General features: G+C 44.1%; 1 protein-coding gene across 1 annotated transcript; it reads left to right on the plus strand.

Moving 5' to 3' along the window:
* The first annotated feature begins 8,721 nt into the window (after window positions 1-8,721).
* FIBIN (fin bud initiation factor homolog) lies at window positions 8,722-10,805 on the plus strand. Its single transcript, XM_027705335.1, has one exon. The coding sequence runs from the start codon at window positions 8,818-8,820 to the stop codon at window positions 9,442-9,444; it is 627 nt and encodes a 208-aa protein (XP_027561136.1). The 5' UTR covers window positions 8,722-8,817; the 3' UTR covers window positions 9,445-10,805.
* The last annotated feature ends 2,292 nt before the right edge of the window (window positions 10,806-13,097 follow it).

Below are 13,097 nucleotides of genomic sequence, written 5' to 3' on the forward strand. Positions count from 1 at the left end.
AGGGAAGGGAAGGGAAGGGAAGGGAAGGGAAGGGAAGGGAAGGGAAGAGCAGCTGTGTCCCTGCGTGTGCTGTAACACCCAGCACACACCCCCACACAGCCATGGTGCAGAAGTCACAGTTCCCCTGTGGTTACCAGAAATCCTGCTGCCATGATCCCATTGCTAAATACGGCACACAGAAGTCAGAGTGCACACCTAAAAAGCCCTACTAACTAATCCTTGCAAAATCCAGTAAGGTAAAACATATCTACTGACCTATGCCAGAGTGGGAGTATCTGAGCTTGCATCCAAGCATGCCTTGGGATCCAGCAAAGCTTTCAGGAAAGACTTGACACTTTCTTTTTCATGTCTAAGTGGTCCAAGTAGCAGCAACAGTGGATACTGTTTTCTTTTTCTCATGCAACAACTTTGTCCCAAGGCTACCCATCAAATACCAATAATTATCACCAAACAGCTGGTGGTCAGAGAGAAGTGTTAGAAAGCATTATGCAGGCTGTAATTTAATTAACAAAAGCTCTTTTTTTTTAATCATCTGGAATTAACACAATGAACAATCTAGAAATCACAACTCATATCTGGAAATGTCTAACATTTCTGGAAAATTATGTTTCCAGGAAAAAAAGTGTCCTGTATTATTGATTGTGATGATTCCCAGATTACTTGCAGCCTGCTCCCCCACCAAAAAAAAAAAAAAAAAGAAAATAGAAAAGGCTACTGTCTGCAAGTAATTTGCAAGTAAGCCAAGTGCAAGCATGCCAGTTACAACACAGAGCAAAATATTTCCAAGATTTATCTTTGACACTGCCCCATCAAAGGTATGAGCAAAGTATCCATCACTTCCAACAAGAGTGAGAGAGCCCTAATTTAGAAAATGCAGTCCTTGACATCTCTGAGTGTCTTAGTTACTAAAGTAGTTAGTTTCTCCATCAGTGCTGAAGCATCTTCAGACTCCTGATCCCTTTTTGTCAGTGCAGCAGAAGCAACAGCAGCAGATGTCCAGATGCCATTCTCAGAGGCATGCTCACATTCCTGGCAGTGAATTAGGAGGAAAAAGGATCAGCTCCTGCTATTCCCTTCTGTTTGATCCCACTGATGATGCCACCTACGTATTTAATACTGGAAACTTGAGTTACACAGGGTGTTCCTTGGGAGCAGAGCAGGAGGGGAAGGAGAGGTGACCGTGTAGCTCTAGACAGGCTCCCTCTGTTCTCAAGGCTGCTGGCACTGGATAAGGCTGAGAAAGATGGAGTTGTTTTGCCTGGAAAAGAGGAGGCTCTGGGGATATCTTAGAGCCCCCTCCACTGCCTAAAGAGGGCTGCAAGAAACGTGTGGACCTACTTTTTAGCAACGCCTGTTGTAACAGGACAAGGGATAATGGTTTTAAACTAAACGAGGGTAGGTTTAGAATAGATAGAAGGAAGAAATTTTTTACAATGAGAGTGGTGAAACACTGGCACAGGTTGCCCAGAGAGGTGGTAGATGCCCCATCCCTGGAAACATTCAAGGTCAGGTTGGATGTGGCTCTGAACAACCTGGTCTAGTTGAAGACGTCCCTGCTCATTGCAGTGGGGTTTGACCAGAAGAATTTTGAAGGTCCATTCCAGCCTAAACTACTGTATGATCAACAGTGCAGACATGCTGCAGACATTTAACCCACAGAGGTGTTCTGTCTCTGGGTTACTCTTGTGGAGAAGATGGATTGTCCTGCCTTGCCTTCTAGACACTTCCTGGTTTTGAACATACCCTCTCAATTTTCATTTCAAACAGTAGTCACAGCATTGCTTTGGTTGGCTGAACCGTCTCAGGTCTCTGAATAAGAAGGTGTTTTAAATGCCTCTAAAGCTGCCTGCTGTGAAACACTATTCTGTTACCAGAGGGAATTTGCTCTTCTGTGTGCTTCTGTGGCTTTGGGTACGAGATCCTTCAGCATATTGACACTCAGGCTTCACCTGTCTAACCTTGGAGGAAACTTCCAAGTGTGCCAAGGCACTACAGCACTGCTGCCTCAAGCTTTCCAGCACCCAGAAAAGACAGTGCCTAGGGAAAGCTTGCACAGGTTGTCCAGCTGACACAGTCTCTGGGAGCATAAAACGCAGTGGGATCAAAGAACAAACTGATAAGTGAGACCAAACATTGTGTTCAGAGGCCCTGAGTGCCCCTGGGGGCTTTTTCATCCAAGGCAACCCAGAGCTGTAATATTTCCTAAGCCTAAATTAGCCTGCAAACTTTATTCAATCCAGCTTCTCTCCCTTAAAGCCAATCATAGGTCTCTGCTTCTTGACTGTAAACGTGGAAGTAGGTGGGTCAGGTTCCTGCAGCTGTGAGGAGCACCCTGTGATGGCTGGGGACAGAGTGGTTGGAGAGCAGCCAGGCAGGAAGGGACCTGGGAGTTTGGATGGACAAGAAGCTGAACATGAGCCAGAGTGTGCCCAGGTGGCCAAGAAGGCCAATAGATCCTGGCCTGGATCAGGAACAGTGTGGCAGCAGGTCCAGGGAAGTGATTCTTCCCCTGGACTCAGCACTGGTGAGGCCACCCCTGGAGTGCTGTGTCCAGCTCTGGGCCCTCAGCTCAGGAAGGATATTGAGGTGCTGGAGCAGGTCCAGAGAAGAGCAACGAGGCTGGTGAAGGTCTTGAGCACAAGTCCTATGAGGAGAGGCTGAGGGAACTGGGGTTGCTCAGCCTGGAGAAGAGGAGGCTCAGGGGAGACCTCCTCACTCTCTACAACTCCCTGACAGGAGGGGGGAGCCAGGTGGGGGTTGGTCTCTTCTCCCAGGTACTATCAGTAAGACAAGAGGGCTCAGTCTTAAGCTGTGGCAGGGGAGGTTTAGGTTGGATATTAGGAAGAAATTCTTTCCAGAGAGGGTGATCAGCCATTGTAATGGGCTGTCCAGGGAAGTCGTGGATTCTCCGCCCCTGGAGGTTTTTTTAAGATGAGACTGGATGTGGCATCAGTGCCATGGGCTGGGAACCACAGCGGGGTTGGATCAAGGGTTGGACTTGAGGATCTCAGAGGTCCCTTCCAACCCAGCTGATTCTATGATTCTGTGATTCTATGACTGTGGTTCAGAGTCAGTCAGGGCAAACAGCCGCTCTGGGGCTCCAGGTCAGGCTGCAGAGGCAAGTTTCACCAGTGTCCATCCCATCCTCTGCAGAAAGGTCTGCAGAGTCACAAGGAAATAACCTTGAATGCCAGTTCCTAAGCCATGCCATTCCAAATAACAGCCATAAACTGTGGCAGGAGGTATAAATTCCGTATCAACATTCTGCCCCAGCGTCAGGCAGGGGAGAATAACGCAGTGTTCAGGCTGCTGAATGAGTGCTCTGTGTGCACCAGGTCATTAAAAACCTGTGGAACAGTCAACCATGACTGCACAAAAATAAATATACAGCTGACTGTAAGTAGTACTCCTTCACCTGCTTCTTTGAGTAGAATTTTATAAGAATGCTTGTTAAAGGGAATGTTTTGGGTTTGGTTGTTTTTATTTTAATGGGGAGATTTCGGTATATTTGAATTGAAACCATATGTTTGGGTTTACTCTGCTCAGATACAAAGTCTGACAAGTTTTAAATTTAATAAACTGTTAAAAAAGACCTAAATAAAAACCTGAGTGAATATGCTAGGATACAAAAAGGACATTTTTCCACTGCTAAAAATCCGACCTGGGAATCCAAATTAATTTTACTATAGAAGCATGGGGGGGGTTTATTCTTTATATGCTACAATTGGAAAGATATGGGTGAGAGGAGATTAAACTAGTTAAATCCTATGATGTTTTTATTTATTTATTTTATATTTCCCATCTTATCTCACTTTTATCTGCACAGAGGATACTATTTAACTTTTACCTGAAGCAGAGAATAGGAAGGCTAACCTACTGTGGAGACTTGTTTGATAAAACTACATGAAGTTGGTTAACCTGAGCAGGTAGGCTCCCCCTTTAAATTCATGAGCAGAGACTTTAAAGGATTGGTGAGAAGAAGAAATGTGATGACTGACCTGTATAAAATGCATCAGGATCTAGCTTTTATTCAGGAATTCATCCCTGATCTCAGTACATAAAATTGTGTGTGTAACTCAGAAAATGCCATCCTTATAAATGTGGAAAACTGAAAATTACATGGTGTTTTTAAATTGTTGGGGAATCAGCCTAAAGAACAGACCTGGTGAAATCCAGCTTTCAGAAAACTCCGGTTCTGAAGACCCTGCCTCAAATACATTAGATGACAGGAATACAAATCCTGGGAAACTGTATCAAAGGATTAATCCCATTGGAAATTACATCAGCATTTTCTCACCAGCCTCTCCTAGACTTCTTCCAGGGCTTTTATTTAAATTCTTTGCCAGCCCCACCGAGCAGGACATGTTAGAATTGTAAGCTTTTTCTATTTTGTGAGACAGGAAGAGAAGGAAAAAGAAAATTTGTGGGGTTTTAAAATCCTAAACTAAATCTTATTTTGCTCCTAACAGGTTAAAGGGAAAGAGAATGCATTATCAGGAATAATTAGTGAACTATGTTTCTGTAACAACTTCAAAATACATGTTTTCATATGCAGCCTTTTCATGTTCACGTAGAGCATTAAAAACAACACAGAAAGGACTGAAAATCAAATCAACATGTTAAAAGCATAACATACTGTCTCTGTAACAAACCACATTTACAGTAGTGGGAAAGCTTCTCTATGTGTTGGCCAGTGATGATGGTTTTTTTAAATGTTTTCATTTCCACCGAGGAAGTGTTATTATTTCCACTTCAGGAACCTTGCTGAAGAAATGCTAGCAATATCCCTTTTGGGGTTTGAGGTTTTTTCATCAACAGACAGAAACTGCACCAGTAAAATACCAGTAAATATTCATTCTGCTTCATCTCTCTTTTTCCATTCTTAGGAAGCATCCAGATGCACCACTTCTCTTTTCAAAAATAACCGGAGCATATCCTCAATGTTTTGATTTAAGGAAATTCTATTTCCATAAAGTAAACCAGCATCCACTACAGAGATGGGCTGTGGTAAAATAATTTTTTGTATTTTTCTGCAAAGGCTGAGCTCGTTTTGGTGTTGGCTAAAGTTGAAGTAGGTTCAATATTAATTGCATACTCTTCCGAGACAACAAGCCTGGCAGACCCTTTCCATTAGTTGTATTCACATTCAGCCTCATACTCAGTCTTTCCTACAGCTACTTGTGGGGGTTTTTTTAATTTGGTTTTCTGTATTGCTTGTCCAAGAAGGGCCAGTACTAATGGACTCAGGGGACTGTGCCCAGACACAGTTGTGGTTTCAGCCTGAAGCCTGTGAAGAAGAAAAGGGTTATCAGAATCAGTCAGATTAAACAAGCTAACAATAAAGTTGTTTCCTCTACAAATCTGCATTTGAGAACCAACAGCTGTTGGTCAGCTGTTTCAATTCTGAATTAAATACGCCTTTCTGATAAATTAAAAATTTCAGTGTAACCCCAGACAAGCATGATGGTCTTGGAACATTCAGCATTTCTGACATGAGTATGCTGAAGCCTGGGTTTGTGCTTCAGCATAATAATTCTGAATCTCTGTTGTATTGCAAAGTTATACTGAATAAGTATTAAGTGTGTTATAAAGGTTTCATTCCCCAAATCTCTTTTTATTCTGCAGAGTTTCTGGTATGTTCTTATGGCAATTTTCCAACAAAAAATGGCATTACTTTTTCATGGACTATTTCATGCCCACCTCACTTGATGCCATTTGAGCGTTTAGCACTGCGCCCTAGGATTAGAAATCACACACACATACGTTTTAGTCTCATGTTTAAACAAGGTATCTTTATGTGAAAGTTCATAGCAGGAAAACAGAAGCCAGTAGTCAGAGAACATTTATACCTTAAAACCTGTGGGGCCTTTAGGACCAAATAACACATATCTGTTCTCCAAATTAATGGCCATTTACACTTGAAACATGATGCTGCAAAGTTTGCCATGATCTGCAGCAGAAAGAGCAAGTATGTGTGAGCCAAAACCCAAAGATAAAGCATGGCTTACAGAGGAAGATGTATGCAAGTGTCATCTGAAATCCAGTGCTGAGCTGCGCATTTGCCATCAGTTTATAGGCATTTTCTTGGCTGATTTTGGTGATTTTGGTGCCGTGGCGTAAGAGGGTATGCAGAGTAAATTCTGCAGTTCTTTATAGTACTATAAACTACTGCTGTTCAGCAGAAAAACAATGGCTTTACCACAGCAGAGTCTGTCATGCCAAGTGTTTGTAAGATGACAATATCAGTATGCTGCTTTATTTTTGCTTCCAGTACTTTTTCCTCATTTATACAGAGGGAAATTTTAAACGCTTAAGCAGGCGTGGAGGATAAAATCCTGTCAGGCTGAAATCAATGGGTCTTTTGACAATGCCAGGATTTCAATGAGGGCCTTCATGGGAGCACGCCACAAGGAACAGCTGCTTCTTGGATGTGTCCCAAAAGCTCCCCAGATATCTGATCTCAGGCAACTACCCCTATGGATTCCCAGCAGAAAATGCAACATTCAGCAGAAAAATTGCTTGCTCTCCTCGCTGGTTCTCTGCACCCCAGGTTTCTGGTATTCCTGAGAAATTCCCTTCTGTCTTCCTTCAGTTTTATTGCCCTCTGCACTTCCAGATAATGCCAGAAATCACTTTAGGAAACTCTACATTGACACTGACTTTTATATTGTTACTACAACCTATGCTGTGGTGTTCTGTTCCTGCTGCATTTAACTGTGATGAAAATGTCTGACCCTTCAACCCAAGTCTTGATGGATAAAGGTAATGGTTCCTTTCAGTGTGCATCTTTCATTAAAAAAATAATCTGATTTTTATTTGTATGCACATGGTTTTATGGTGAGTTTAAGGGTATTCATATTAGATTATCTCATTGCAGTCTTAAGACTTTTGTCTTTCAGATGTGATTTTGGAATGAATAATGGCTACTCATGCACAATCTTGTTCTAAGCCTACATTGTTTCATGCTTTATGGTTAAAAATTAGAATTTTGTTATGTTTAATCCTGACCCATAGTAGGCATTGCCTTGGATCAGGCTGTTGTGTACCTTTCAGCAAGTTCCAGTTTTTACCAAAGCTATGCCCACTGAGTTACCAAGATTGCAGATCCTGGATTGCAGACTGTCTTCAAAAGCAGACATTCCAAGTGGGTTACTTGGGGAGACGCTATTTGGATATAAAATTTAAATTAAACTCAGATAATACATGTTGGATTGAAAACAGCAGTGGCAGGGAGTCAGCGGCTGCAGCAGGGAGCAGCAGACACCTCTTAATCTCTAAATGTACGAAGAGACAAAATATTTACTAAGGCTGTTTTTTTTACCCTCTGTGGCACTGAGGAAAGTGTAACCACGCTGACAAAGCTATAGCTGGGTGATTTACAGTGCAGCGCTTCCATGAAGAGACCTCAAAAGTGGAGTCCACCACAAACCAAGTACCAGGCAAACCAGCTGACTGGCAGTAATACCAGCCTGGGTAGAAACTGATGCAGGTAATGTACTATGGTTGACAAAGAACTGGTACCCAAATAAAATATTAGGTGAAACAAGAGCATCCCGCGAATAAAATTGTTTCATAACAATTGTGTTGGCAAACACAGACAAATATCAAACAGCCTCAGTTGAACAAGCTTTTAAAGTTTTATAGAAAGCTGAAGCACAATAGCTTACCCCAATTCTACCTTTTTGTATGAGTGTTTTGTGAACTTAATTACAAATTTAAAATGTTTCCAAATGAGTGGAGTGTTTCTGTTATGATACCTTGTCTGGCCTGGATTGTCAACAGGAAGTTGCCTGGACTCTGCAAACATTGCTCATGTATGTATGTATGGAGGTGTATGTATGGGTGGTCTCAACTGACTCCAGGGCTTGGAGAGCCTACTTTAAAGCAATTCAGGAAGTTTTACTCTGGATGACTACAGGATTTGGTATAATCTCTGCTAGATGGTGATTTTTTCCATGGAAGAGGAAAGATGATGTGAAAGGAGTTGGTGACTTTACAGACCCTTTCTTTTTGTGATCTCACCTTTGATTTAACAAATCAAAAGTAATAAAGAGAGATTTCTACAAGTTACATGCACACGGTTCGACCCTGCCACAATCCAACTACTAGACTCACGCAAAATATTTTTTCATGAAAGAGAAACACTTCAAATTTTACAAAGTCAGCTCCATTGGATGCACTGTATTGGGGGTTTCCTCAAATACATCTGACATTTTGTTTAAGACCAGATTTTACATTTCATTTCCCCATCTTCCCTATCAAGGTTTATTGTTTTACACTTTATACTCGATGCCGCATCTTTTTCCCTCCTGAGTTTTCAACCAGCGACAAACTACGCGGCCTGAGCAACTTGGTCAAGCCCCTCCGCCCCGAACACTGTGTCCGAGCTGCTGTGCAGACCGGGCTGCTAGCAAAGCAGTCATTTCTGACGGGGAAAATGAGCAGAGCTGAGCAATGTGGGGTTTAGCGGACTTCTTTATTTAAAGAGGAGAAAGTCGTACGCGCCTCCCTCCCTCCCTCCCCGCGCCGGACCCCCCCGCGGGGGCGATGCGGGGGGCACTGCCGGGGGCGGGGGGCACTGCCGGGGGCGGGGGGCGGCCCGGCCCGGCCCTGCCCTGCCCGGGGGCCGCTTCCCCCTGGGCGGGCTGCCCCGCTTTTAAACGCGGCGCGGCGGAGCCGGGCCCAGAGCGCCGCCAGCCCTCCCTCGGCCCGGGCGGCCCGCGGCGGAGGCGGGGACGGCAGCGGCGGCGGCGGCGGCGGCGGCGGCGGGGACACCCATGGGGCGCGGGCGGCCCTAGGCTGCTCGTCGGCCGCAGCATGCCGGGCCCCCTGCGCCTGCTGGGGCTGCTCTGGCTCTGCAGCCTCTGCCGCGGGTACTTCGAGGGGCCGCTGTACCCCGAGATGTCCAACGGGAGCCTGCACCACTACTTCGTCCCCGACGGGGACTACGAGGAGAACGACGACCCCGAGCGGTGCCAGCTGCTGTTCCGGGTGAGCGAGCAGCGGCGGTGCGGGGCGGCGGCGGCGCCGGGCGGCGGGCTCAGCCTGCGGGAGGAGCTCACGGTGCTGGGCCGGCAGGTGGAGGACGCGGGCCGGGTGCTGGAGGGCATCGGCAGGAGCATCTCCTACGACCTGGACGGGGAGGAGAGCTACGGCGCCTACCTGCGCCGGGAGTCCGCGCAGATCAGCGACGCGTACTCCAGCTCGGACCGCTCGCTGAGCGAGCTGGAGGGCAAGTTCCGCCAGGGGCAGGAGCAGGGCGGCCGGGAGGAGTCCCGCCTGGGCGACAGCTTCCTGGGGCTGCTGCTGCACGCCCGCGCCCTGCTGCGAGAGACCCGCCACATCTCCAGCGGGCTGCGCGACAAGCACGACCTGCTGGCCCTCACCGTCCGCAGCCACGGCGCCCGCCTCAGCCGCCTCAAGAACGACTATCTCCGCGCCTGAGAGCGGCCCCTGCCCCGCCCCGGCCGAACCCGGACCCCCGCCGCCTTCAGACGGGACCCCCAGCCCTGCCGCCAGCCCCCCCGGAAGGCACAGCCCCGGCGTCTGCCTGGAAGGAGCACCTCCTTGCACAGATCTTAGGTTGGGAGAGACCTCCCAGGATCACCAAGTCCAGCCTTCGAATGAACGCCACCATGCCCGCTAAAACATGTCGCGAAGTGCCAGATCTGCAAATTTTTTTAACACTTCCAGGGATGGTGACTCCACCAAAATACACCCTTCTTCGTGGAAAAAAACTTTATTTATTCTGTTTGACTTTCTAAACAAATAGCACGATTCTATAAACCAGGAGGTTCGAGGTATGTTTAAGTTGATACCCCGTGTTCAAAAAAACCTGCCCTCTGTTGCATGATTCATCTTCGGTTCCAAAGTGAAGTAAGCGTTCTCGTCTCTGATTCCCTGTTGTTTGTTTATATATCACCTGTTCTGCTGTGGCTCATCTGCCACAAGCGTGGATGCAGTGTGGTGCTCGGCAGCCCCTTCCAGCCTCGTGTGTAGCAAATACTTAAATTGCATTTGTTGTTACTCCTTCAGAGTGAAACCTCTGGCCCTCTGTTAACTTTGTTAACCTTTTGTATTGGTTCGTATTCTATGCACGTTAAACGTTGTTCTCCTACATAACTTAAAGCTGTGATTTTTCATTTGTGTTTGGAGAGATGGGAGTTATTCTGGCAGGATTTGTACTCTTCCAGGCTTGCTTATCTGTGACTCTAAGCTATCATAACCCCAAGAACCAGCCAAAAAGGTTTATGTCAGATCCTGAGAATGCTGACGGAGATTTTTATAGTAAAAGGAATGAACCCTAGTGGCGATTGGAGTTTTTGATCCCAAATTTGAGAGCCAGGAGCATGCTTCTAGAGCAGACAAAAAGGTTTTGTCTGTGCTAGCACAGTGATATTTCTTTTTGGTGACTTTGTACTTTTGCTAGCTAAGCTATTAATAAAGCTATTTGTGGTCCTAGACAATAGCAAAAGTGCCTAGTGGGAAGGAGGGGGAGGATTGTTTGGGTTTGTAGACTCATTGCTATTTAACTGACAACTAGGGGTAATGTGGCTATTACGTTACAGATACTGCAGGCAGAATCGCTATTTGGATGAAAAACGTTCGTATGTTGTTTTAATAAATATTTGAAAACAATGTTAAAGTACATTTTTGTTCTTTTACTGATTTCCTTGAGACGCTCTTAATTTAAAACATGCTGTTGAAATGTCTGTTCAGAAAAAAAATTGCAAATTTGTAGCTCCTGCCAAGTGAAATAACTTGCTTTTTTAGTAAAAACAAATAAAACAAAAGTTTACAGACTCAAGAGGTAAGCAAGTTTCCTTAAAAGCAATTATACAGAAGGGCTTGTAGAGCAGATTTTTTTTTTTTTTTTTAATTTGTAAGCCTTTTTAAGCACCTAGCAATCTCATGGCACTGGAAGAGAAGCTGTTTGGTGTATTTTTGAGGTCTGTTCTTGTTAACCCTGTTCAGTTACACTTTGGTCTGCAGACCATCCAGTGGGTAAGTTACTCAGCAGTGCATAAGTCACCTGGGACCAGAGTGCTGAAGGATGTCATGCAGTTCCATTTGTGCCACCCTAATGTTTCATATGATAAACATGGATTTCTGACACTGGTTTATGTTTCAGTAAAATATAATCGTTTTTATATTTGAAATATGGCAGAATGCTGATTTTATTTCAGTAGCATTGATTATGAGAGGCTTTAAATGTTTCTTTCAAAAATAAAATTAAGATATCTGAGCCTGGTCTATGCATGAGTTCACACATTTGGTAGAAATAGTTGATCTTACATGGATTCAATCAAGCCAGTACAAAAATCTTTTAGGACATTTAAATCTACTAGAATTTGATTTACATAATTTTAGCTGGTCTAAGCAAATGTATACATTAAAAATATAATTTTTGAGTCAGAGCTGATACATTAAATGGTTTTTGTAGAGCTGCAGTGCCTACAAGAACTGAGTGCTTAGTGATATGCAGCAGTTTTAAGTTTTAAATTCAAATTTGTTCTTTAAAAACTATGAAAACTATATTGTAATCCTCTTTGCAATCTTGTAAATGTTCTGCTTCTGCTTTTTTACCTGATAAAACTTATCTAATTGGAAGAAATGAAGACTCTGAGTTTATACAGCCAATTTCAAGAGGTAAAGGCCTTTTTATCATTGAAAATTTGGTAAGGATTTTTAAGCAGAGAGCTTTTAAAGGATGATTGTTGCAGCTATTTTGACCCATTAGGTTCTTGTGTTGTGTTAAAATATTGCATTCATATTAGGCTCTTTTTTGTTTGTTTGTTTTTCGGAATGCAGTAGTGTGAACTAAAATTAAGCTGCCTTTGGATTTTTTGTGGTTTTCTCAAGATTTTCGAAATACGTATTGCTTTCAAATTTATTAAAGAGTTGATGATACTGAAGAGCAAAAGACTCTGTTTTCTGGGAAATAAAAGTTCTGCAGCTGGAACAGTCAGAGAGAGCTTACTTAAGAGTTAAGTTATTTTGCCACTCAACCAGTGATTTAAGTCATGGAGAGGAACAGGTTGCCCAGAAAAGTTGTGGATGCCCCATCCCTGGAAGTGTTCAAGGCCAAGTTGGATGGGGCCTGGAGCAACCTGATCTAGTGGTGTCCATGGCAGAGGGTTTGGAACAAGATAATCTTTAAGGTCCCTTCCAACCCAAACCATTCTGTGATTAGTGTCAAAGCAAGGCCTTAAGGGACACACCTCCACACCTCTCCAGGCAACTTTCTTTTGAGGGCAGTGCTCTGATGTGGACATTCTCACATCTACTGATGCACACAGGAGAGGAGAAGCTCAGAGTGTGTGCAAAATCATTCACAGAAGCTTGAGAAAGAACCGTGTGCTTGCCTTGTGCCAAGTCAATGGCTGGGAATTTAGGGGGGTGTCTGCAAACCGGATATCTAAATTGCAACTTCAGTTTCACAGGTTGACCTACCCAGGACCATCCTCAGAAAGAGAAGTCGAGTGAAGCTTTCAAAAACATGGTGTTTCTAAAATACCCTGTGTGTGTGACAAGCTGGGTGTATGAATTGTCTGAAACTGTTGTTGCTCCTACAGGTTGTTGTGCTCAATTGCAGATTGCCAAGATTTGAACCTCAGAAGCAAAAAACCACACCTGCCCTAGTCACTAGAAACAACCTCGTGAGCTACTGAGGGCTCTGGTTATAACCTTGTCTAGAAAATGGGTATTTTGTGGAGAAATTCTATTGGGTGCATCTCTTGCTGTTGGTGTGGCTGTTCATTTAGATGTTGCTTTAACAGCTTCTTGCTCGTGTTTCTCCAATACCAATTTTGTGTTTAGTAAAGAGGTTTTCAGCTAACACTGAAGTGTTGTTGAGTGAAGTGCATTTCACAGCCACTATTCCTGAAGTAATCCTGTATGTTCAAAATCTGGCATTTTTCTGTCTTTTAAAATGTATTTTTACTTACAGCCCACTGGGGAATTTGTTTTTTATTACTTAGATTTTTTTTTTTTTTTGGTGAGCCGTTAGTGAAAAATTGAACAATTTGTGGGTCTGTATTTCATTCTTATAGTATGTGAAACTGCCAAAAAACCTGAACATCCTATGTGCTTTTTAA

The sequence above is a fragment of the Neopelma chrysocephalum genome, unplaced genomic scaffold, assembly GCF_003984885.1.
Source record: "Neopelma chrysocephalum unplaced genomic scaffold, ASM398488v2 Primary Assembly neopelma1_323, whole genome shotgun sequence".
In the NCBI taxonomy this organism is placed as follows: domain Eukaryota; kingdom Metazoa; phylum Chordata; class Aves; order Passeriformes; family Pipridae; genus Neopelma; species Neopelma chrysocephalum.

Bases quoted from the DNA above. Each gene is read 5' to 3' on its own strand.
- FIBIN (XM_027705335.1), top strand. From the start codon at position 8,818: ATGCCGGGCCCCCTGCGCCTGCTGGGGCTGCTCTGGCTCTGCAGCCTC.